The sequence below is a fragment of the Numida meleagris genome, chromosome 3 (assembly GCF_002078875.1).
Source record: "Numida meleagris isolate 19003 breed g44 Domestic line chromosome 3, NumMel1.0, whole genome shotgun sequence".
Classification (NCBI taxonomy): domain Eukaryota; kingdom Metazoa; phylum Chordata; class Aves; order Galliformes; family Numididae; genus Numida; species Numida meleagris.
In genome coordinates, this window is record NC_034411.1 from 55,218,355 (window position 1) to 55,244,490 (window position 26,136).

The window sequence follows — 26,136 nt, forward strand, 5'->3', positions numbered from 1 at the left end:
TGAGGGTGAGGACAGCAGAGGCTATTTAGAGGGGAGGTTGTTGGAGAGTTCAAATAAATCCTCTGAATCGATAGAAGTGCTTCTCCATTAGTGGTTCTGAAGCATCTGTAAGATAAGGCAGCTCAGAATAACCTGGGGCGATGGTTTTTCGAGGTATGACCTTTATCTGACTTGCTCTAGGTGAGAGCCTCAGCAGGTCATGGTGTTCCGTAAACATCATTTTTGGATGAAATGAAAATGGTCTTCTGCAATCCTGGCCTCGGTTTCACTACCTCACTGCAGTAGTTCAAAGTTTGCACAACCAGGATCGCAGAGAGTTAGCTCTGCAACCACTGCTGAGGCTGTTAGTCACACCTGCTCAGTGTCATTTACGAACTTCATCAAGCATGGAACCATGTCAAGCCAATAACTGTGAAAAATTGCTTTAAAAATTTACTGCATCTTTTGAGAAAGAAGGGATGGATATTCCTTTGCTTGCTGAATGGACCTTGTTTCATGGACGAGGGAGTTTTCTACTGTTGTTTTTAAATGTCATTGTCACCAGTGTGAGGGCTAATAAAGGAATGCTTGATTACTGAAAACCGCAGAAGGATGACACTGAAGAATAGTCTGGAGTAACCATATCATGATCAGTGTAAACAAACAACATAGGCTCTGTGAACTATAGAACACTTGAAACTGGATGCTTGCAGCAGAACAGGTTTGCCTTTCTTCAGGCTTTATGGATGGACTAATATCCTCCAATTAAGTCTTTGCATGACAAGTAGCTGCATATAGAGACCCACAGAAGTACTCACATACTCCTGAAGTACTCCGATGTACTGCATCTTTGAAGAAAGTAATCGGTGCTACTGATTATTAGAAAAAAAAACAAAGCAATACAAAAAAATAGATTTTATTTTAAATTAAGTTTTGAATTTTTTTTTCAAATAAGCAATTGATTTGATCATATGGTTTTTTTCCAACTGTTAGCATAGATAAAACCATTGTGTAGAGGAAAAAAAAAAAGAGCAGATTTTTATCTTGCAGACATTTTATTAGTCTTGAGTTTTGATTGTTTTTAATCCAGTAGTTGATACTACTCCTGTATACGGTGCTTTATCTACCAATTTGCAGTGTCATCTCTGTAGCAGCATGTCTTGTAACTGTTTGTCTTCGTGGATAGCAATTTCGTAGATAGCAGCATTAGTAGAAGCACTGACCTTCGGTTAGTGCTGAACAAATGTTTTGAGAAAAACTTATTTGAAGAAAAGAAAGCTTGAGGTCTGTCATCTTTGAGTGCATGTTGAATTCAGAAAACGTTTTCTATTCTCATCTCTATTCCTCTTCCAGAAAGTAATAAAAATACTAAATTAAAAAATCAAGGCAAGTCTTTCAGAATAAACTATTTCAGAATTTATACTCAATTTTTTGAAATGATTAAGATCACATTTTTTAACTCATATACAAAATTGAAAAATTAATTATAGTACTTAGGATTTCTCATAAGTAAAAAATGATTGACATGCACAAGATCTACGGGAGCGTGGTTTAACTCTGATTGTTTGAGCTTGCAGTTTTTATTATATTTAGAAATATCTAAATATCTTAATGATTAAACATTTATGAATAAACCTCCTGTGAAAGTCTAAACCACTAGGCTTTAGAAAGTATACAGTAAGAGAAGTTGTGCAAGCTTCCCCATGGACCTCTGCCAGTGCATGGGAATCTGAATCTGAAAAATCCTCTTTATTCAGATACTGGGCTCCTCAAGAATAGGCTTTTGGAGTGGTAAATGAAAATGAATTTTCATAATGTATTCCCATTTGAAAACAAATATTGTTCCAAATCTTGTGTCTTGTGGAGAAAATGCGGTGAGCTTAACTCTGTGTTGTCTGGCCTCTCTGTTCTTAAGAAAAGAGAAACCATTCTCCAGCAAAGCAGGAGCATTTTTCATTGTCATGTCCAATAATTTTTAGATTTTTGTGTCTTTTTAAGATGTTTTCTTAAGTATACAGCTGAGGAGACCAATAACAAAAAAGAAAAATCCATAAACGATGAAAAGATTTCTCTTGGCTTAGTAGTTAACATAATAGTTTGAAAAGAAAAGAATTTACAAGTGCTTGTTCAAATGTACTGTATAGAGAGTGAATAAAATAAACAGCAAGATGTGTTGTGATAGGAACTCAGACGATCAAAGAGAACTACTGAATAGGCATACTTATTCTTTCAGATAAAATAAGGAAGTAATTCCTTTGAGAGTTTTTGTGATCATTTCTGCTGGAAAACTTTGTATGCATTCCTTGGAAATTCAGTGAAGAGAGAAGCAATACAGGCTAGATAATAGTGTCAGCTCTGAGCACAAGGTGGCATGGGACATAGTTTGAGCTATTTCTCCAAATCATTTGAATGGAAATATTGGATTAGTTAACCTTGCATCAGGTCTGTTAGTTAAATACACTCTCCAGCTGTTCCTGACTGAAGGATGCATAGTTGTGACTGAAAGATGGCTGCTGCTTTTCATTAGAATTTTGTCAAACATATCCTGCTAACATAATGATATTAAAATAAAATGGTTTATTCGGTGGAAGAGGATAACAAGCAAAAAATTCACAGCCTTTTCTTTTCACAGAGTGTTTCAGCCCAGTAGGAAATCCTCTTAGCCGAACACTATTGGGCAGAATACAGATGGTAAGGAATTCTATCTTTGCATTTTTTTTAAATTGATGTCTAACTATAAAATGTCATTATTCACAAGTTCTCATTTTAGAGAGGTTTTTTTTTTCTCCTGCCCTTATTCACAAAAGAAGTATCTTCAAGCAAATCGTCTGTATGGGCAAATAAGGTTTTTCTGCAGGTAGCTGATTGAGAGATCAGATATCTGCAAATTAAACCTTTTTAAAAAATCATTTATATATTGTTGTTTAGAAATAAATAAGCCAAAATCACAGTCCTGTATTACTGATTCTTGCTAAGAATGTAAGCACTGGTAAGTAGAGAGAGAAAAATGGAACAAGAACTTGAAATTAAATCCTGTGTATTTACTGTTTGCTAATATTTCACCTGTTGTAACAAGTGACATCACAGTTATCCTCTGTTAATTTAATGGCTTGTCTCTAAGTCTTGTTGAAAACTTGTAGTAATTTTCTTTTTTCTTATATTTCTCGTTTCCTAATCACTGTAATGAAAACCAGCAGAATCTGTAATGCCATTAATTCCGTTTATATACTTCATTAACCTGGATTAAGCATGGAGGGGCTAGTGATGGAAGAGTGAGTGCTGTTCTGGGCTGAAATTACACGAAGCTCTAGAAGGCTGGGCCCATTGTACTTAGATATTAATGCTCTCTCCCCTCATGTACGGAATGCCATAGTTTAATATTCTATGTTAATAAAGTCATGGAAGGCTCATAAGGCACATTGGATTCACCAAGAAATTTTGAAACTGCAGTTTTACATCACTATTTCTTTATTGACTAAATGATCATTGTTTACACATTTTCAACTTTTTAACCCTCATATAATTTTTAAGAATAAGTATGCATTCATTTTTTACTTAGTATTTTAGTGTTCTCTGTGACAGAAAGCTTCATAAACAATTAGAAGATCAACTAAATAATAAATAACAGCTAATTTTAAATATTTTTTTTCCTGAGGGTTAGTTTAAGGGTTTGAATATTTTTGTTACATTTTCTGGTGTATAAGTAATAATATGCAGAAATACGTATGTGTTGCAAGTACAATTAAACCAAGTTGTTTTAATCAAGCAAGTAAAATATTAACAAATGACAAAACAGTTTTTGAATAACTTCAGGAACTCGAGTATTCTACGTACATCTGAACTGATCCTTTTTTCTTTTTTTTTTTTCTTTTCTCTCTCTTTTTTTTTTTTTCTATCCCTGTGGGCTTTACTGCAGCAGCTGTGTTTGCATTTCTGTTTTCTGTTTGTACATTGCAGGTTTCAATAAAGGGCAGCCTGGCACAGGTTGTTTTTTCTTTTTCTTTTTTTTTTCCTCTAGGCAGATTATAGATTCCCATGCTCATTAAATATTGAAGAGCTGTAATCAAATAAGGAATGTAGTCATCTGAAGCCTAAGGAAGTAACTTTGCAGTAGTTTTATGACAGCAGACGGATTCATTAAGACCAAAGAAGAGTACATTATTCTTAGCAGTTAATGCTTTTAGAATCATTTAAGTTTAGCTATTAATACTGTCCTTGTCATTCCATTTCCTGTAGTCTAAATTTGTGCAGTTAAGTGTCCTTAGCTGAGTGTGTGTTGACAATTAATTGGACCAGAGAACAAGAACAAAAATGTGACAGTGCTAACAATATTCAATTATTTTATGTTAAGTCTCAACTTATTTAGTATTTCATTTAAAACTTCAGTTACTGGAGTAAAGAGTTTGCATGACATTCTTAAGGAAGGAAAGGATTAAGTCAATTTATAAACCTTGACTTTATAAAGAAAAATGAAAACAATGCAATAACTGTAAATGTTTGGACTGATTTTGTAAATTTTAAAAATGCTTTAAATATTATCAGATTTTTAAGCCAGTCTCAGAACTTTGGCTGTTAAGCTTTGAGGCACAGATCTGTTGACCAGACAAGGGAAGCTTTGACATTGATTCCCAGCGTCCTTGTTGGAGTGTCTACACAAGGAGCACTCCCAGCTTCTCTTACATCCTGGCAGAGAGCAGGTGTAGGGAGGTGGAGAGAAGCAGTGGCACTGTGCAACGTCCAAGAAAGAGATGTTGTCCTCCTTCATGTCGCTGGGTCAGTCCTTCCAGCAGGAAAAGGGCAGAGGGTGGCTTTGGCCCTGGATTTACGCCCATCATATTCATGCTGTTTGTGTAGTGTCTGCATAAGACTGATCTTAGACAAGTTTATTTTTCAAATTGAGTTAATTAGAGTTAATGACTAATTAGTGGTGGGCCTTGATTTTTATGTTTATCCTATGACAATAAAGTATTTGTTTGCATTAAAGGAAAAAGCATATGAAACCACCAGAAGACTTAAAAATTTTCCATGATTTTTTTCCTTTAAATTGTGATAGTTTTGTGTTTGAAATATAGTTTTTCAGTGGTAGAAATAAAATGCTGAATTTTTTAAAGAAAAGGCAGTAATGACACATCACTTGTTCTTACTCAGAGCTGCTTCTCATAAGGCTATCTGATGCCCAAGTCTTGCTGGCTACCTTATATCTCTCTAAAAGAAAGCAAAACCTCCATTACCACAATCACTGGAACTACCCAGTTATGAAGAAGCCATAAATATTTTAATTAGTGCTTTTACCAGTGACACTTGATATGGCAATTCACTAATCAGGTTACTCTTACCTGAAATGCTCTCTTATTATTCTTAAAATGTTTTCTATTTTTGTTAGAAATATCAAAGTTATCCATGTTGGCCTATTGTGGATAACCATTATCATGTTCCGTGGTCTGGAGCTGAATCCATTTGTCTTTGTCTGAGGATGTTCCTTACAGTAAAAGCTCCTTGCAGTTTTGTTTGAGCCAAATCAATGTGACATGGCAGGTTTTTCACTTTTATTCCATTTTCTCACAGATGGTCTACTCCATTTAAGAGCAGCTCCTAAGAACATATCTGTAGGCCTCACATCTGTTTGGATGGGAGAAAAGGATTAACTAGCTTCTAGCTTCCATCTTGCATTAAAAAAGGACACTAATATTACATTAAGAGCAGTGTATTCACACACTTCAATATGCCTGTTGCTTTACTGTAATCCTGAAAATGTGGCTTAGTCTTGTCACTTGGCACTAAAAAAAAGTTCTTAAACGGAAAAGGTAGTTGTTTGCGCCAGGTTTTTCTTGCAGAGTACTTGGTAGTTAGCAGTATTTGATGAACAACATGGCATGGCAGAGCCCGCTCCAGTACCATGCAGGGTTGGCACGCCTGTGGTAAGCAGTCACGGTAATTTCCCGGCTGGTGCAGCAGCCAGCTGCCACCGGGACTGCCAGTGCGGTTAGGGGCAGCTGGGCTCTGCTCCCTAGGCCTCTTTAAGAAGAAGCTCTCTGGATTGTTGTTGCCTTAGAAGTTTAACGCAGTATCTGAGAACATTCAGCATAGTCTCAGGATGACTCATGGATTTCAGGTTGTTATTTCCAAACAGTTTGCTCTCTTCAAGGTCTTCTTACATTGAGTGTTTGAGAGCACATAAATACTTTATTAAAAAGAGAGAGACAGATTGAGACACAACAATGGGGCAATATGAGTACCTGAACTAGATACCTAAATAATACTGCTAATAATTCTGATGAATCATTTTTGAGCAACAGGAGGCACTCCCATCCCACAGGCTAAGCACGTGGCCTGCACAGTTCTCTTAACCTTGACAATGAGAAATAGCTGAAACCTGTAAGGCACTACTAGCTACCAGTAGACCACTGATCAAGCTTCATGCTCTGAACTGCGCTTCTCCTGTTCTTTGCTGAAAATTTGCTTACCAAATCAGGCAGTTACTTTTTTTTTTTTTTTTTCTGTTCTCCTTTGTGTATACACATAGTTATTCAGAACTCTAGGCGGTAGGCTTAGATGTTTTGGTAAGTTATAAGAACTGAGTGCAACTGTTCACGTCTGTATTGCATTCATCGGTATGCATTGTGTGTGTATGTAACTACTGTGATGATGCCTGGAGAAGAGACCAAGGAACCTTGGTTTTCAGGAGCATCAAGAATTTCTTTCCTCTGTGTGATAAGCTTAGCAAAGTTAAGAAAACAATGCGTAAGGGCAAGGATCTCTGTAGAAGTAGAAAATAAAAGAAGTAATTTGGGTATAAATTCTCAAATTACAATGTTGTTTGCAGTGTGGCACAATCTGCTATGGGTAGAAATCTTGTTTACTTCACAATATTCACATTTGATTCTTCTCTTCTAAAATATTTTAATTACTATATAATATTTCTGTTCCAGGTTGTAGTTAGTATCCTTTGATGCATGCTTCCAATTCTAAGGGAAGCTGGTTTCCCCTTTGTGAAAATAGGCCATTGGAAAAGATTAGGCAAAGAGTTTCCATCTTTTCCATTGTTCTAATCTCTTTTTTCTGCTGATTTTTACTGTATTTCTATTTTATATTTTCTTGCAAATGAAGGGCTCTATTTTTTTTTTTTATAGAAACCAGATTTTATAGGTACTGACTCATTCTAATGATTGCCTTTTATATACAGTGGTATTCCTGTGACTTTACTGGAAGCCTGAAGAGTTAAGTGGCAAAGATGGAACTATTAGAACTGAATGTTTAAGTATTGGTTATTAAAACCAGCCTGAAATTCTTCCTTATGTGAAAGTGAAATCTTTTGCATACCAGTTCAGAGGTAAAGTTCACTGCAACAATTTCTTAAACATCTACTGTAATATTTGCAGTGCAGACAAGCTTAGACTGTATAATCATCAATCCTCTATCCTCCCACATGTTGTCTTTAGTGCAGTGTACACGTTTGAAAAACTTAATAAGTGCTATAAGTGTCTGCATAGCCAGCGTTACTCTGGATTGCTCAACATCACTTCTGCTTTTTCTTTCTTTAAAAAACCATTTTTATTGCAGTTTTTTTTAGAGTAGGCTTGACATATGAAAGATATGTAAAATTGTCGTTTATCAAAAACCTTTAATACTAAGTTATAGTATTTCATTTTCTAGAGTAATGACCATCTGACTGCACTGGGGGTAAGAGGAGGAAGCAGTTGTCTGCTCGAGCAAGAGACAGTGAGTATTATGTAATTTTTTGCAGTATCTCTATACATTGTTTTTTTTAGCATGAGCTGAAGAATTTTTTTTGCCACCCTAGATTTTCCTTGTCAACATGTTCATAACTATGTTACTGGTAGTTTTACATCATTTCTGAAAAATGATTTTGTAAAATGTTGATGGATATAGATTTTTTTTTTTGCTTGAATTTGAACTCAGACAATGTTTAACACATATCTGAATGTCACATCAGGAGAAATTCCATTGCTTTGGGCATAACTGTGAGTCTTTTACATTCTTCTTTGGTCCTGAGGTGCATTTCCTGTATTCCCCTCATGCTCATTTTCTGATTATTTATCTCTAGAGAATATTATGGCAATTTCCACATTTCTTTTAAACTGTCAGGCTTGCTAAACCAGTTGTATTACAGGACACATTGGTATTTTAATTTTTTATTTCTGAGAGACAGAAATAAGTGGGACTTGCTTGGTTAGTTTGAACTAATTGGCAGTGTTCCCATGTTAATGAATTGTTGTAATTTTTTTCTAAAGAACAAAACATTTGCACTAAAAGTATCTTTCAAAAGGCACTGCAAAAAGAAATAATCATTACTCTGCCTTACATTCTGCCAAGTGGTTAGTGTAAAATTCCTTTCACCTTAAGTGACCTCACAATTTTCATAGTACTATCACTAAGGAAGCCTTAACCACTGAGCTGAAGTGGGCATTGTTAGAGCACCCCTTGCTGGGCATGATCGTGTAAGCTTCCAGTTCTGCACTGATTCTGTGTGGAGCTCTCTAATGTATTTTAATGTAGTTCTATTCTATTTTATCGTTCAAATTTCTGTAGTCAACATCACCTGTAATTACTGCAGTATCTTTTCTAATGCTAGGAGAAGAGTTATGACAGAAGGTGGTCATTGCTTAAATCCTTATATTTAAGTTCATAATTACTGAATGCACATTTTGATAAATTTCTTGTATGCTGACAGCTATGGTGATATTACTTCTTTGATGCCAACCAGCTCACAAATTACCACATAAAATTTTCAGTGGTAAAAGCGTTTTCATATTTTCCCATTCATAAGTGATTCATCAGTGAAATGCGAGTATGAAAACATAAATGACATTAGCTATATTATTACACACATAACTCATAGGTGATCATACTGAAAACAGAAATACAAATATGGAAAACACTGCAATTCAGCACTCTTCAGTCTTAAATGCATGCGTAGGTAATACAAAAAAGTTATGCAAATCTCTATCTGCATAATAACTTTACTGTGTTTAATACCCAATAACTTTCTATCACTCCCTAACAATCCCTGTTTCTTATTTTTTTATTTATGATTTTGTAAAGGTGAGAATTCTGTATAGGGTAATAGTGCCCTTTGTATAAAGAAGTCATGTTTATGATCTTCACTTACGATGAGGGAAGTGAGCAATTCCCCTCTTCTTTCAGTTCACTTCTTTTCAGTCATTTCTGGCTCTGAATTTGTCAGAACAGATTTTTGTTCGTGGAGCATGGGAAATAAATAAGAAATTATATTTTATATTTCCACATTCAGAGTAGAAAGCAAGCTTCTGGTAATATATTCTATGTAGTGCGCATGGTGCTGGGCACTGTTTGCACTTTCATCCTGAAAAGTATTGATGTCCTGTTTTTTACTGACAAATGGCTTTGTTATGTGAGGTGGAATATACACTAGTTTTTTTTGCAGATATTTATAAAATAGTTTATGCAAATGTGTATTTCCAAAGAAACAAGAGAAATGTGAAGTAATCAAAGCAAAACTTTGCAATGACATTTTTGCACTGAACTTTTCCTTCTGCTAAAACCGTAGCACTGCTGAAGTATTTATTTGAACACATATGCTTCGTGCGTACTCAGAGTGGGATCTGAAGGTGGTGTAACAATTCTGAGAAAGTGAATGTATGAAGTGTTTTTTTTTCTTTTGCTTCACAAGTAAATTGCTTATAAAACTAACAGCTGCTGTTTTGAAGCTAATCTTAGTGAATTGAATGTTCTTAACCATTTCTACAATCCCACAGTCCTTTATCTTGCCTCTCCTGCTGCTTTCCCACCACCCCTGATCCCATTAGCAAAACTTGAGACAGCCTCAGCTTTTACCAAAGTGCAGCTTTGGTTTCAGCTGCTTTTCTGCAAGAGGAAGTGAATGTTGTGCTTTTTTCTCTGTGGCATGGTTGTGATAAAGCTGTGGTGCTCTTATCTCTCTTTTAGGTAGTGGCTCTTTATGACTACACAGCGCATCGATCAGATGAGCTAACCATCCATCGCAGTGACATTATCCAAGTGTTGTACAAAGATAATGATAACTGGTGGTTTGGCAGCCTAGCAAATGGACAGCAAGGCTATTTTCCAGCTAATTATGTGGCTGGTGAAAGTAAGTTTACTGCTGTCTTCCTGGTATACTGATGTGGGTTTAACTGATGGTCCAAGATTTTACCATGCTGTACTGCTTATTATTGTGAAAATGTGAATTTATGTAGCACACAGGTGGCGTAACGGTGATTTATTGTGATGCAGAAATTGTATAAAGTAAGCTAGCCACATAGCAAGTTGACATATCTGACTTTAGAATATATTGGCACTTGGTTAAACATTCCTGCTTATATAGTACTGACTTGATTATCAGTAAACTGGATTGATTCCTCATCCCTTCTTACATATAACCACCTGGTTCATGCCCTACCTTGGCAACATTTTAGAACATATTTTAGCATTTCACTGGCATCTTAGGCTTTTTAGGCAACATCTGTTAGGTCTAATTGATCGCGTCTTGTAAAAACTCTTGTTTTCCCCCACCCCCCCAACTCTTATGGAGAATGCTCAGTTTCCAAACAGATGAATTCCATTATGAAGTTTTAAAAGAACAGTGATGGCTAAATCTCACATCTGAACACCGAACTTGCTACCAGGCTCTTGTCATTAAAGTGGTTAGGATTAAAATAATACAACTAAAACTGAATGTAACTGAACAAATAATATAGGAAGCATCCTAATGAGTCAGCTGATGTAAAGGTGTTCAGTGTCCTGTCAGTTATTAGTAATCAGTTTACGAATATAGTGTGTGATTACATGCTACAGGAAGTACATTTGCTTTCCTAAACTATCAAGCTATCAGTTATTCTGGTGTTTAGAAATCTTTTAACCCAACATTTCTCAAGATGTTCTCCCCCATTTTCTAGTTCCTCCCTCCATCTTCTGAGTGAACTCTATTATCTATGCCTCTTCCTTAAAAAACTTGGACATACTACTGTGCTAACTAGATGATGCTACTTAAAATTAGCTGAACTGCCGTCCTTCCCCTTTGTCCTCCCCTCACACATCCTGTGCATTTTCTCCTTCCTCTCTTTCTTGCAAACTGAGCCAGGGAGCAGTCTCTGGGATGAGTCTTCCGGTAATAGCCTGTTGTACTCAAGAAAGTTTACAAATATATACATTTTTGTGTAGTTTGCTTACTTAAAGGGAAGGAATCCTAAAATTTATTTTAGTTGGTGACCAAATTGTCACTGAATCAAAAGAAATGCACATGATGTATTTGTTAAGCATTAGTTTTATTGCTGTCAGTATAGACTTTGTTCTTAGTCATGTAAATTATTGTTTTCATTTTATATTAATACCTATAAATTTAAATCTAAGCATACTAATATAAACAAAAGTGAATGGGCAAATTCAGTTACCTTACAAAGTTTAGCTTCAAAGTTTTTTGACCAGTTTTAGTTCACGTACCATTATTGGCTGGACAATAATGTCACAGTTGTTCACTTCAAGTAGATACTTCTCTTGTTATTTCATGGTGCTCACAATGGTGAATTATGATTTCTGTTTTCAGAAGAATATGAAGAACAGCCTTCAGGACTAGTATCAGACTGTGCTCCTCTTCTACCCAAAGGACCTAAAGCAGCAGAGGAAAGTTCTCCAACACCCCATAAGGTATTAATTTTAGAAGAAAAGATTTTTTCTGCAGTAGTGACAAGGTCTGTCCTTTGTATGCCAGGTGAACTGTATTAATTTTCCTTCCTTTTTACAAAAATTGTGACATGTCAACCTCATTCCAGGACAGCGGATGGATTTCTTTTTTCAGCAGATATCTAACATTCATTTATTGTGGGGATCTGTTTTGTCACGTGGCAATTAAATACTCTACCTTACTCTTGCATCATTATAATGAGCACCTGATCTACCTTTGACTCCAAGGTTGACAGAAGTATCTAACAGCTACTTAGCAGAGGTAACTGTTCAAGGAACAACATGGGTTTGTCAAAACCTGACATATTTTCTGGCATTTGCTTGTCCTTCCTGTAGTATTCATTGCTCTCAGTTTTTGATTCTTCAAACTTCTTGCTATGAGATTTCCATATCTATCAGGTCACTTTGAGAAGGAAAAGAAAAATGCTGTGCTGTTTTCTCTCAAGAGTTTTTTCATCTGTTTAATACTTTCCTACTTAAGATGGGTAATGTGATCATAAAGCCTCATTACCAGACCATGCGATACCCTGCATGCAAACCTACTTACTTGTCAATGGACGTTTCTGTTTAAAAGCTGCTGATGGTCCTCTGATGTGAATGACTGCTCCCATCCTGTACGTTGCTCAGGAGGATACACTGCAGCAACACTATAGTTTGAACGAACAAAGGAAATAAATACCAAGAAACCTTTAACAGAACAGTATAAGGCTTTTTCTGACTCCACCCCTTTTTCTCAGTTCCAGGTATGATTGTTTTCTGCGATAATATGTAAGATACTATTTAGTACTTCCAGAGTTTGTCTCTTTGGTTAGCAATTTTTATCCCTAAAGGATGTTCTAAGTAATTAAATAAGAGTATTTACTAGTAGTTAAGACTTTTGTCTTGACCAGATCTAACATCACTCCCATAGTAAACAGCTTTTGAGTTGCAGTTGCGTATAGCATTTTGTTTACATATCACAGACTTTACTGTATGCAGAAATATTCCTATTTTTTTTTATTTTAATTAATAGCCAGAATGTAGTCATAACAGCAGCTAGAAGTTAGAGAAAATGTATGTAAAGGGAAAAAATATAAGATGTTAAGTTTGTTTGTTTTTTTAATCTTTAGATAGTTACTGCTATATGCAAAGCTTGCCAAAGGATTCTCATTTCAGGAGCCTGAAATCAGAAACTTTATGTAATGCTCCCCTTCTGTGAAGTAGGGATGTCTTACACCAGAGGATAGTTTGTTAGCAACGTGATAGAAATGAGCTCAATAACTGCTAGAATGTAAGAATTATGTTTTATTCCAATATGTTTGTAGTTTTCTTAAGTATTCTTCCTGCAGCTACTCATTTAGTCAAATGCTACCAATATCACTGATTTTAAAAGGACTTCTGTTCAGATGCCCCAAAGGTGACTTGACTTCCCCATATGTTTCTCTAAAATTGAGTTTAATATTTTGTCTTATTTGCAGGACTCAACCTATGCAGAGTGTCTTGGTTACTTTTTTCTTTTATCAGATGATTTATCTTTGCTACATAACGTGTGTTGTAATGTTAAATGTTAAAACACTCATAGCCACTTCTATTAACCTATTCTGTGCAACTTTTGTTCTTCTGTATGTGATAGGGAGGTAGCATTCAATAAATTATTTAGTGCAGATTACTCACTTGGCAGTCTTGTTGAAGCCAACCGTCTTGTTGAAGCCAGCTGCTGTAAATTGAATTAGTGAGTGTTATGTTTCTAACTATACTTTAAAAATGAAATTAATCACTACACCAAGTAGTAATAATTAATCCGAAGTATCTGTTACTGCTTCATAGCTGAAAAATTCATAGCCAAACCATTGTCCCATAAAGGCAAGGGTGCATTAATTCCAGATATGTGCTGTCCTCTAAATGCAGAGTGGAACAAATTTAAGAAAAATAACTACATTACTGTGAAGCATGAAGATTTCATATGTCTGGTATCTGCATTACCAGAGGCAAGAAGGGTATTGAAGAGGGACTATGTTGCTATACTCACTTTGTTTCACACATATCAGATTAGAAAAAAAATGGAGAAGAGCTGAGTTACACTGTTGTTAAAGACTTGATAATCTTTATCCTATTTTTTTTTGTTTTAGTTTAGTAGAAATCTAGTTTGTTTGTTAGTTTAAAATAACTGTTAAGCATACTAACCAATGTTAATTGGTTACTAACCAATACTAACCAGTACTAACCAATACAACCAGTATTTATTATTCAACTTCATGAAAAATGTTTGATTAGTCTTAGATTTTGTCAAATGTCTGTAGTTGACATACTGTTCTTACAGTAGCTTTTGTAATACTAGTAAGGCTTCTAGTAACACTCAATTTTAGTAATATTTCATTGGGATTTTCTTTATTCTGTTCTGTTGGTGCTTCAAATTAAATTGTCCACATCTTTAATTATTAGTTTGAGTTTTCTAATGAAGCGTATGTAATACGTACAGATATTCAAATGGTATAATGCAATAGTTTTCAAAAATAGTCCATAACCAGGAGTATATGTTGTGACACTGAACAGTGCCACAAAAGAGAAAAGTGCTAGAAAAAAATGGTATAGGAGGGTTTGCTTAACAATATTAAACAATGAGCAGTGAAGAAGAGAGTAAATAAAAGAATGCATGGTGTAGGGAGGTGCACTGGATGCACCCTCCTTCCTCCTCCCTTTTGTTAAACAAGATCTGGGAGAATTAAGCCATGATGGCATGTACATAGTGTTGTGGAAGGAAATTTTTGTTTATGTTCAGTTAATCTGGTGAATTAGCTGCTACAGGAAACTATTAAAACTTAGACATTCACTCATTATTTTCTTTTTTAATAACAAAGCTTAGGCTGAGGTAATGACTAAGATTCCAAAAGCATCTAAATGACTGAGAAACACAAATCTAGCTGATTTTTTTTCAAGTTACGCAAGTATTTACCATACTGGCGTGTACATTGTATAACTCACCAAAAAGATAGTGAGTTGAAGTTACAGCAAATGAGTCAAATCTCTGTGGGAAGCATGAGATGACTCGAAGTGTAATTGTTTTACAAAAGCTGCTGAAGCAAATTGTCAATGAGCTGTTTGTCATAGTGAAGTTCTATAGTGCTTTGGCTTTAGGCAATAGCAGATACTTCTGAGACAAAACTGCTAAGAGGACCACTGAGGGGGCTGATCAGTTATGGCAGTTCCTGTGTTGCAGCAGTGACACAGCAACTTCTCTTCCCATTCCTTTCATTTTTTCATTAACAGAGCTGAAAAGAAATGCCAGTTTCTTCTACATTAGAAATATGAAAAATCATTGTTTTGTAATAGCCTGTGATTTTTCCTTTGACAGAAAAAAAAAAAAAGCATGTTTTCTCTGGAAAAAAAAATGGAATAATTAAGTTGTTGCTTAAGTTGTTACCACAGACTAGAAAATATAAGTAAATGGTTTTTGTTGTGCTTCTTTTTTGCTTTCCTGGTTAATTATATCCAGGTCTGATGTGCCTCTTGTTCTTCATGTATTTTTTGAGGAATGCTTAAATATTTAACTCTGTTAAGACTGCAGAAATAAAAAGAACACCTAAAAAGTAAATAAAGAATACTGTAGTTTGAATCACTGAGAATAGCAGGCAGTCTTTTTAAAAATAGTTTTCCAACTGCAGGTATTATAACCACATAACTATCTAGCAAATTATCAGAATTTGCAATGAGTGAATAAAATGCAGTCGTTAACATTAGAAGAGTATGCAATACTTAGGATTCAACATTAATCTTTGCAAATACAGACCATTTTCTTGTAGTTCAAAGAGCTTTCAAAATTATTTCTACCATCAGCTTTGCATTCATAATATAATAATTTTATGCAAACCTTGTTTTCCTGCGCTATGAGTTACTTAACTTCTGAGCCACAAAATTAGGTCATAATCATCTTTAATTACAACATACATTTAAACTGCCAATAGAGACTTCGTGGAGTAAAGTTCTCACTGTGCTGTTGAAGAATCCTGAGAAATGGAAACAGAGCTATCATCTGGCTGTTCCAGTATGTCTACTGTTTTCGGGTTCCTTAAGGTGAAAGCAGAAAAGACAGGAGTTCAGATAGGTTTCTGTTAGAAATGAGAATTTGGGTTTTGCAAAATTTTAGCAAGTCTGTGATACTTCATTTTTTGGCCAGAAATGTTCTACTGTCTAAAAATCTTGTGAATATGTTTTATTACTTAGGTTGTCCTACTACGTATTCTTTAAACTGAATCCAAAAGGATTCTGAATGTTAAGCATTTCAGTTCTAGGTTATGTGTTAATAATAGGGTGGAGTGATGAAAATAAACAAATCAGTAATTTAAAATATCCATACAAACTGTAAGAAAGTATTTTTCCTAGTATATGTACCTTGGAAAAATGAAGTCAAGGTATAAAGTAATGTTCATATGCATGAAAAGAAATGGTTTACTTCCTAGAACTACACTGTTATTGCATGGTTTGGATAATCTGACTAGAGATGATCAAAATTTGACTCCATGTATATTTAAACAAGGTTTGGGATTATCACTGTGTTCACATAAATAATTCATGTTCTCACTCTTTTTTTTTTCCCTGGAGCAGGTTATTAGGCTTAGCCTCGCATCTGTAGAAGTAACCTGCCAACCTATTGAGGCTTGTCCTCTGGGCTTAAGCTCTTTCAGTGTGGTTGGATGTTTTTGTGGATTCAAAATTTATTAATTATATTTAAAAATTAAAAAGCATAGAAAGCTTACTCAACAGTATTTCCAAAAGTACACTAGCTAGAGATTTTGCTAGTAGTTTAATCAAAACAACTTCATGTTATAATTTGTTCTGTTTCTATATTCTTCTAATCACAATTGTGTCTTTCTTCCAGTTACTGGAAAATACTTCAGTGACTGATTATCTGCTAGGAAAAGAATGAGGAAAAACTGAGAATTTCTGAGAGGGAAACATTACAAAAAAATTGACATGATAAAACTTTCACAATGAATAGTGCTGAAGACTTTAAACACTTTCAACACACAGAGGTGTGTTTATTTTGAAGGTTCAGAGAAGTTGCAGATGCACAAAAATGGGATATTAAATTTGGTTAAAAAAGTGAAGCTTGAAACTGGGCTTTGTTCTTACCTCATATGTTTACAGATCTCATCTTCTAATGTCAGTGGCACCTTCTGAGCTGAAAGCGTGCTTTTCTAGAATCATTCTGCAAAGTTGCTGTGTGTTCTTCCACAGCAGCCATTGAACAGGCACTGTAAAATGCATATAACTTTGTAAATCCTGGTTTTGGTATGGTAATTATTTTGATTTTTCCTGAAGAAATCTAAAGGAAATTTACAATGGTACCATCTACTAGGAATAGACTATTTCTCTTAAACATTATCTGACCTATTTCACCTTTTAAGTTCTATAGTTTCTTATTATTAGATACTCTGTTTTCCCTATAAAAAGGAGGTCATTCCGTTCAAATTGAATTCCTCTCTATTAAGCATGTGTGGTCTTACTTCTAAAATAAAGAGCTGGTAGCTATCTCTTTTTCAGGTCCAAAACCACATCTGTGGTTCCTATAATTCCTATCTCATAAATGTTTGTGCCTCTGTCTGTACTACTATTTAAGTCATTGAAAATACAGTTATTTGGTTCATAAGGAAACTTACTTATTGGGAAAAGCAGGTATCACATGGTATCACATCCATAGTCATTTGATCAAAGTGATTGTTGTCTGCTTAAAGATAGAAAGAATCAAACTGAGCTGAAGCAGAACCAAAAATTCTACTAATGGACGTTGATATTATTAAAATGGCTCTCAGGAGCAAGCTAAATTCTCTCTTCACCATTGTTTTCTCCTTGTGTCCTCATAGTCTCTTTCTGAACAGGATTGAACCATTTTTATTCAAATTTAAATGCAAAGCTTTAACCACAGGTAAGTTCCCAGAGGCCAAGACTTCAAGACTGAAAACACCTGTTCTAAACCAGAGTGCTTCAGTCTGCTGGTCTCTCCTAGCTGTGAGCAGGCCCAGGATTTTGCATTTTCAAAGACTAGATGTGGCAAAGTCACCTACTGATATGTAAACTCTACCTGTTGCTCTAGCATTCCTGGATTGGGAATTTCAAATAGTTAGTTCAGGAGAAGTAAGGTCAATATAAATCTATGTAATCCCACTGGCAAAGCTTCCTATCAGTTGTTCATTTAGTGGGGAGATCTTTGGAGAGGTGCGATATAGGAGGACAGAAAATAAGGAGCGTGGTGTGGTGTCACAGCATTTCTCCTAAATTTGAGTCACTAGAGCAATTTTGACAGGAGACATCAACATAGTTCTGGGAAGGTAAAGTATGTTGGTATAAATGTTCTCATCCATGGACTGTGTAATAGAAAATAAAATATAAACTTAATTCTAAAAGAGTTTAATGTTCTAAAGATTAGTGTCAAAAGGCAAAGACATGTTTGTTCTTGCTCTCTGTGATCCAATAAATCTTTTATTAGATGAGGTTCTGTAGAAATAGCTTTTCTGAGAGTGTTTGCTCATTCAGAGTAGACTGTAGAGCAAGCACATTTACTTGCATTGCTACAGTCCCCTAAATAGAGGAAATTATTTCAGATTGCCTGCACCACTCCATTCTGTCCATCTGCCTCTTAATCTTTCAGAGACCTCTCCAGACCATTGGTTATAGAGACAATTCTACTCAGCTTAGAGTAAACCACTGACAAGGGCCTAGACTTAGAATGAGACCTTGTCCTAGGCATTTCCTTTAGATGCCTTCTGCTTCAGGCTTTCCTATGAAGTGTGTTCTGATGATTTGTTCCATGAGTAGCACAGGGTGTGTTTAATGCCTGACTAACTGCTGTGGATTCTGCATCAGGGATAAGGAACTGACGTGCTTTTGTGTACTTAGCCTTAAATATATATATATTTTTGCCTTTATTTCTTCTTTTGTGGAAACACGGAGACGGTATTTAGCATCAAAGAATTGAGGCCAAATGAACTGCAAAGCATGCACATCTTCTGGAAAAGGGAAGTGAATACCTTATTGCAATATGTCTTTATGATAGTAGGCATAGTAAAGAACTTTTGGAATGAACTGATGGTCTCCTGCCTTTCTGGTGCGCTGTATCTTTCAAAGGATGGAGAAATAGAATATAGCAACAAAACGGAGCACCACTGGTGGCACTGTACAAAATTTGTTATACTGTGTCCAGTATTTGTTCTTTTGAACAGAGAAAATCAAGACATTCATATTAATTACCTGACACATTTTCTTTTGAGCAAACACAGCCCTGGTAATTCTGTAATGTGGATGATTTTAATAGCTAACACCACATCTGTTACAGTCCTTAGTACAATGTTGTCAGTATACTGACAATAGTGGAGAGTTGGTCAGAGTTTCCTGTGAAATCTGCCCATACGTTACAAGAGATCAAGAGCTTTAGAAATGGGGGAAGAGCAGATAAGCAGTCTCATCAGTCCCTCCATGCTCTAGACTTCTGTTGCTGTTTACATCAGCATGCCCCTGGTGCACTGTCAGCATCCAAGTGTTACCACTACCTCCTTAGCTGCATACCTCTTGCATGTCCCCCTACCCTCCCTTGCCTCATTCACTGTGCTGCTTTCATCCTCTTGTAGCACCATCTTCTTGCAGCTGCCGCCACCTCACTTATTCCTTCAGATGGGAAAAATAGATAGGGAAGAAGAGCAGTAGTGGCAGTGAGATCTGTTTCAAAAAGATCTTGTATCAGTGAGGTTACTGCCTCATTACATGCTTGAAAGTTTGTAGGAATGAAGTAAGAAAGCTATCGTATTCAGACAGTACTCTGGAGAACTGGGAGTCTGTCCCTACATACCCTAGGAATTCTCATTAATTACCGTGCCAGCTGAACACGGCTATTCCAAGGTAGTCCAATTGCATGCTTTTCTTCCCTTGGCACCCATGCTGAAATGCTGTGCTTGAATATATAAAAGCCTACCTATGTAACGAGTAGTTTTTAAACAGATCATAGGAACCTTCGGTTAGACTGTTTAATTTAGTGGATGCTTTAATCCCATAGCTGTAAAACAAGGATAATTCTCTGTGTTTTGGTATTGAGAAGTATTTTAAAATGTAAGAGCTATCAGTCTTCTGTAGTGGCATTTAAGGGAATGCTACTGGAATGGGCTTTGGAAAGACCCATACATAATTATAGTATTAGTAAAATATAGAAGTTCTTTTATATTCACTCAAAGAAGGACAGTAAAAAAACCCTAGTTGAACATTGTTCACACAGGAGTTTCAGGGAAAGATTTAGCTCTGACAGCAAGCAAAGGGAATGTGTGATTGTGTTTGGCAAGGAGCTGAAGGTTACCAATGCTGTAGGAAGGATTAGTTATTTAGGAGTCATTTCCTTTACAGCAGTCCCTTGTATGTTCATATCAGTGGCATTATATTTCTTCCTTTTGTGTTTACTTTTATCATTGACCTAGTCTGAAATTTATTGCTGTATTAACAAGGATTTTGTGTGTAAAATAGTTGTGTTTTGTTTTTTTTTTCCCCACCCCAGTGCTACATTATGCTGATTTTTTTTCTAAACTAACCCAGCAAACTGTGTTATTTCGGCAGACTATTTCTGGTGACTAATGTTTGAACATGGTTGCTGTGGGCAGCATGCATATATGAGTTCAGTAACTCAATGGAATCTTGATCCTGTTTCTTCTAAATCATTAGTAAAATAATACCAAATTAAGAAAATAATACCAGAGAGCTGCATGTAGAAAAAAAAAGTTCAAGTGACATTCAACTGCTTGTGTCAAATAGTTGCTGGTTGTTTTTTGTTTTTTTGTTTGTTTGTTTTTCAATGAATTCAATTTTAAGAAAGTAATTGAACTCTTCCAGACCTAAAAGTGAGGTTTGGAAAATACAAATTCTGGTTTCAGTACAGTCTTTATTTGTGTGTCAGGACAATTCTAATCCAGATTCACTTTATCCAGAATTAAACTTGGACAATAGCACTTGACAGGGAAATGCTAAGTTTTATTCTTTGAAGCTTTGAAATCAATGATGGATAAATTTAGTGCTGGAAAACAGTGTTTTCATTCTATTTTAACATATAGAATTTTTAAAACATGCTGAATTTGTAAGAACTACTTACTTCAATATAATTTATTTTTTAAAAAATTGCTGCATAGCAGCCCATTGTTTTCTATTTCCACTCGATGTGGAGTGACTGTGGTGTACCTTGCATATGAGGTCACACAAAATGAAATAAGCAGTTGGCAGACTAGACAGTCGAGAGCTGTCTTCTTTTTTTTTTTTTCCTCCTCTTTTTTGCTTCCAGAAAATTCTTGTTGACTTTGTGGTTACTTTTTTAGATGCTGTATTGTTGTCAGGCACTCTAGAACTGCTGAAAGATGCTCACTCATTTTTAGCTGTGCTTTCAGGGATGGCCGTGTCAATAACTGCTTTCAGGGATGGCCATGTCAATAACTGGAGCCGTTCAGGCTGATACCAGAATATTAAGGATCTTATTTACAAGCAGATGAGTACCTCTGTGCCTGGCAGAACTGAATGGGCAGATCTTTTTATCACCAGAGCTATTTGAGAAATTCAGAAACAATGTAGTAGGTTTTGCTTTAGGCAGACTATGAATCTGAAGCTGAACTGAAAAATCAAAAGTGTGGGCCAAGTTAGTTTCAAGGCCATTCTTCTCTTTACTCTGTGAAAAATTTTGCTTTTTGGAAAGTACCAGATCTAATTTCTCCTTCCTTTCTCTGCCTTGGGCTCTACTGTTCAGAACGAGACTTTTTGTCCAGTTTCCAAGATCTTCATAGGAACTGATCCCTACTCTCACAGGGCCTGCCTGGTTGTTGCTCCTAGTTTTCTCTAATGTGCCGTACCAAATGGATGCTTACAGAATGCAGCAATCCTGTTGGCCTAAAGTACAGGTCCACAGCACTTTTTCACCATTACAGTTGTGATATTCGATCTAAACCTACAGTGTGCCTGAAGGCCATGGCTGAATGCATAGTGCAGGCCATGTTCCAAAAGCAAATTTTGAGTGAGACATCAGGCCTGTCAGTTGGATTGGGTTCTGTCCTCCATGAAAATGAAACTATATGGGTAGTTACAAGATATCTGTGAACAGTTTGTGTGGAAGGTGGCAGAGAAAATGATCTGTCCATGAAGGTGACAAACTCAGGAAGGGCAGTCACCATGTCCTTTTCAGAATTCTTGCAGTAAGTGTGGATGAGTAGTGTAGAGACCCACTAACTACCTTATATTGATAATAAGAGTGTTTACTTAAACTTTTCTAGTAACCTGAAGTTACCTAGAGGTTTGTATTGTTTTGTTTTTAAAAAGGCAGGTGCCTTGTTAAAAACATACGATGAGATGGCTTTGTAGCATTCTGTTGTTATCCATGGAGTAGCAGAAATAACTGTAATTCTTTACAGACTTGCATGTATTTTAAACTTACTTTCAGATTCACAACTTCTTGTTTTTACGTACTTGTAAACTGTCTTTTATTTGCAAGTAGCTTTTTTTTTTTTTTTAAAGCAGGCTACTGTTTCCTTGTTTGTAACCACATAGGAGTTAACATTTTATAGCTGATAGACATTCTTTTTCTAACGAGGTATATTCTCTCCTTATTCAGGAAGCTGGTGGGTTTTCAATGTACATGTGTTGGCCCTGTTGTCTTTCTTCTTTTTACCTTCCTGCTTTTTTATTTTTAATTTTACAGATGTCACCAGTCATCAGTAAGTCAGGGGACCGGAAATGCATCTCAGAGCGTGACACAGATAGAGACTCACCTGCAACACAGTAAGCAAGAAATATTTGAAACAATTTTCAGTGTTACATCTACTAGGAAACTGTGACAAATGTCTGCAGGGTTATTTTGTCTTAACTAGCAAAACAAGAAAGTGGCTTTAGGATCCTCATTCAAAAAGAGTGCTTCGTACCTAAAATGTGAAGGAAATAACAGTTTATATATACATACGCACACACAAAACCACGTGCTATTATGTATATGGTAATCATAACTAAGGGATAGAGCCTTGTCCTGTGCCATTCCTTACCTGTGTATTAGGCTTTATTTATACAAACTGAAGACTCTTTTTGCACTTTCTAAAAATTAATACAAAATGGAAAGGGTTACATACTGAAAAGACATAGACTGGCATCTTTGATTATGTTGCTTGCATTTCCTAAAATTTTTGTGCATTTGTGGTGTGAAAGCTGTAAGAAGATAAGATCTCAACATTTTGAACAAGACCTTCCACAATATTTTTAGCTACTGTTGGAAGAACACACCTGAAAATGCTTATTGGGTTTGCCATTGCATGTATCTTTCATCTAAGCAAAGTTACTTCACTGATTGTTTTCCAGATTGGTTCCCTTGCTGTACAAAGCATACGTGCATATACAGTGAAAATACAGATATATATCTGATTTTAACAGTTAATTAACTCCTAACTTTTTATTCACCTCTCCACCTGTAGCTAGATTTGAAAATAAATTGTGAGCAGAAAGTTTAATACTCATCTTTGATGAGGAATGCACTGTAAACCTATAGAGTTCAGGGTTGAATTCTGAGCATAACTATTCTCATAGGACTTAAGGAAGGAAATGCCTTAAAAGTGCAGTTACTGTGACAGTTGATACAGTCTGTCAGAAGTCAGCATCAGAAATTTTATATAACTGCATTAATACAACTAGAGCGAACAATTCTTTTGAGTGCTTTTTCCCAGGCAACTACTGAAGATAGTGGCAACACAGATTTAAAACGCTGAATCACAAATGATTTAATCAAATTCAAGAGTTTTGAGTCATGTCAAGTGTTAAATATTTATTTTTATGAAAACTAAGTTGACTCTGAGAATAGATCGCACCACAGTGTCATCCTGAAGACTTAGAGCTCCCAAGCCTCTTCAGTTGCATTTCAAAATGCTGAGACAAGACGCATGCATACCTGTGTCACTGCCCTTCTCCTGAACTTTCAGGAGCTGAAGCATCGTGGAGATGAAGTCGTGTTTCATGTCATTGCTGTCCCATTTGGGCTAAGAACAATACTGCAAACCTCATTTGCAAGTTCTCAGGGGACTGAGCCATTTATACCTGATTGTTAGAGGCGGAGTGACAGATGCCACAAGGTGGTATTTGATGCTATCCTTTATCAGGGGAAAGTTAACATGAAAAGGAAGAACTATGGTACAGTAAGTAATACAAAGTTGTATTTTCCTTCTCTGTGACCAGAGATTCTAGACTTCATTTTTGCTTGTTTGCTTGTACATATTTTCTTGTTCACTGCATTTGCTGTGACTTGAAATACCCTAAGAAATGACATACATGCAAATGTTAAGATCTTAACTGGTAAAGTTTGCTATTGTAGCATCTAAAAGCTATTTCAGCATGACTTGAGATCCAATCTAATCTCTGCTTAAATATTTGGTCCTTCTAAAAGTTTCCACTCTCTTCCTGTTTTCTGTTCAAATATACTTAATATCCCTGTCACATGTGATTATATAATAGGAATTAAATAGTATCTAAACTGTAGAATCATAGAATGGCTTTGGTTGGAAGTGACCTTAAAGATCTTCGAGTTCCAACTCCCTGCTGTGGGGCTGCCACCCACTAAATCAGGCTGCCCAGGGCTCCATCCAGCCTGGTGTTGAATGCTTCCAGGGATGGAACATCCACAACTTCACTTAGCCACCTGTTCCAGTGCCTTACTGCTCTCTGAGTTAAGAATTTCCTCCTAACATCTAATCTAAATCTTTCCTCTTTTAGTTTAAAACCACTCCCCTTTGTCCTGTCCGTGTCAGACTGTGTACAAAGTAAGTCTCCCTCCTGTTTATGAGCTCCCCATAAGTACTAGAAAGCCTTCCCACAGCCTTCTCTTCTCCATAGCGAATGACTCCAGCATAGGAGAGGTTCTGCAGCCCTTTGATCATCTTCGTAGCCGCCCTCTGGACCTGCTCTGTCAGCTCCACATCTTTTGCTGGGGTCCAGGGCTTGGACAGGCTTGGACACAGTACTGCAGGTGGGGCCTCACAGTGGCAGAATAAAGGAGGACAGTTGCCTCTCCCTTGCCCTGCTGGCCACCTCTCTTTTGATGCAACCCAGTTTACAGTCCGTGTCCAGCTTTCCATCCACCAGAACCCCCAAGTCCTTCTTGGCAGGGCTGCTCTCAATGAGTGCTTCTCTCAGTCTGTATACATACCTGGAATTGCCTCAATCCAAGTGTAACACCTTGCACTTGGCTTTGTTGAACGTCATTAGGTTCAGGTGAGCCCACTGCTCAAGCTTGTCCAGGTCCCTCTGGAGAGCATTCCTTCCTTCTTTTGCATCAACTTTACCACTCAGCTTGGTACTGTGTGCAAACTTGCTGAGGGTGTACTCAATCCCACTGTCTAGGTTATTGATAAAAATGTTGAAGAGCACCAGTCCCAGGATGGACTCCTGGACTCAATTGAGATATGATTACTAAGTACACAATTTCTCTATGGAGAAATGAAATTTAGCACCTCCACAGCTCACTATATACCTTTATTTGAACCTTCAAATGAAAGTTTGCCATTTTTCTTATTAAAACAGTATGGCCACATTACCTGCTGTAGAAGGAACTGAATGTTAAGTCCTGATGGAATACCTACCTTTCAGAATTTCCAAAAGGAAGATACAGTTTTGCAGTATGAAAACAAACTTTCTCCAAGGTGACAGTTATTTTTATCTTAGCCGAGCAGTTAACCTGTCTTCTGCAGACTCTAGAGGAAACAGAAAGGTCCATATAATGGATGCTAAGTGAACTAGCGTTTTTGTTGGAGGATCTTAAAGGTTTGTTGCATTACCACACCTGATGCAATTGTTCAAATAATAAAAAGATGAAAACTTCTTCTCAGAATTAGATTAGTTTAGTTTTATGCTGAAAATCTGAGGACAGCTTCATCCTTTAAATATTAATGATCAGGTGCCATTTCTCTATGCAGACATTTATCTCCTTACATATATTCTCATTTTACAGTTTTCTTGTGCTACACGTGGTAGTGCTCTCTCTGTAATTTACAGTGATTATACATCAGACCCAGCTGAACACTCCATTTGGTAGAAAATTATGTTTAATGATTAATTATGATTTTGAATCCTGATTTCCTCAGGCAGCAGTACTTCTCAACTTGTCCTAGGAATCCTAATGCAGAGGGTCATAACATCCTGAGTCTTTTCCCTCAGGATAACATAGTATTAGAGCTGCAGCAATTTATGTGTTTGTGAATATACACTTCAGCTTAAAAAAAATCAAACTTATAGGTAGATAATAATAATTCCATTAGCAAGGCCAACACATAAATATTTTAAAATATAAAAAATACTACATTAGTACAATATCACCAAGTATAATGGCCTTGCAGCAGAGTTTCTGGGGAAACTACAAACATTCATTGCATTCTTTAGTCTTGATTCTTCTGCTTAATTACATGCTTCAGCAGCATCCATTGTAACACAAACCAAGGTTAG

General features: G+C 36.2%; 1 protein-coding gene across 9 annotated transcripts in view; it reads left to right on the top strand.

Annotated features, from left to right (window-relative positions):
* The window catches only part of AHI1 (Abelson helper integration site 1), a 101,780-nt gene that overhangs the window by 62,124 nt on the left and 13,520 nt on the right, over positions 1-26,136 (top strand). For 6 of the 9 annotated variants that reach the window (XM_021393236.1, XM_021393234.1, XM_021393238.1 and 3 more), the window contains 5 exons: positions 2,612-2,670; positions 7,633-7,698; positions 9,925-10,087; positions 11,540-11,640; positions 22,364-22,443. In XM_021393236.1, the coding sequence (XP_021248911.1) occupies positions 2,612-2,670; positions 7,633-7,698; positions 9,925-10,087; positions 11,540-11,640; positions 22,364-22,443 (469 nt within the window). Of the gene's footprint in view, positions 1-2,611; positions 2,671-7,162; positions 7,310-7,632; positions 7,699-9,924; positions 10,088-11,539; positions 11,641-12,250; positions 12,420-22,363; positions 22,444-23,624; positions 23,838-26,136 lie in introns of those variants that run through there. The other 3 variants (XR_002437619.1, XR_002437618.1, XR_002437620.1) reach the window with 3 other exon arrangements.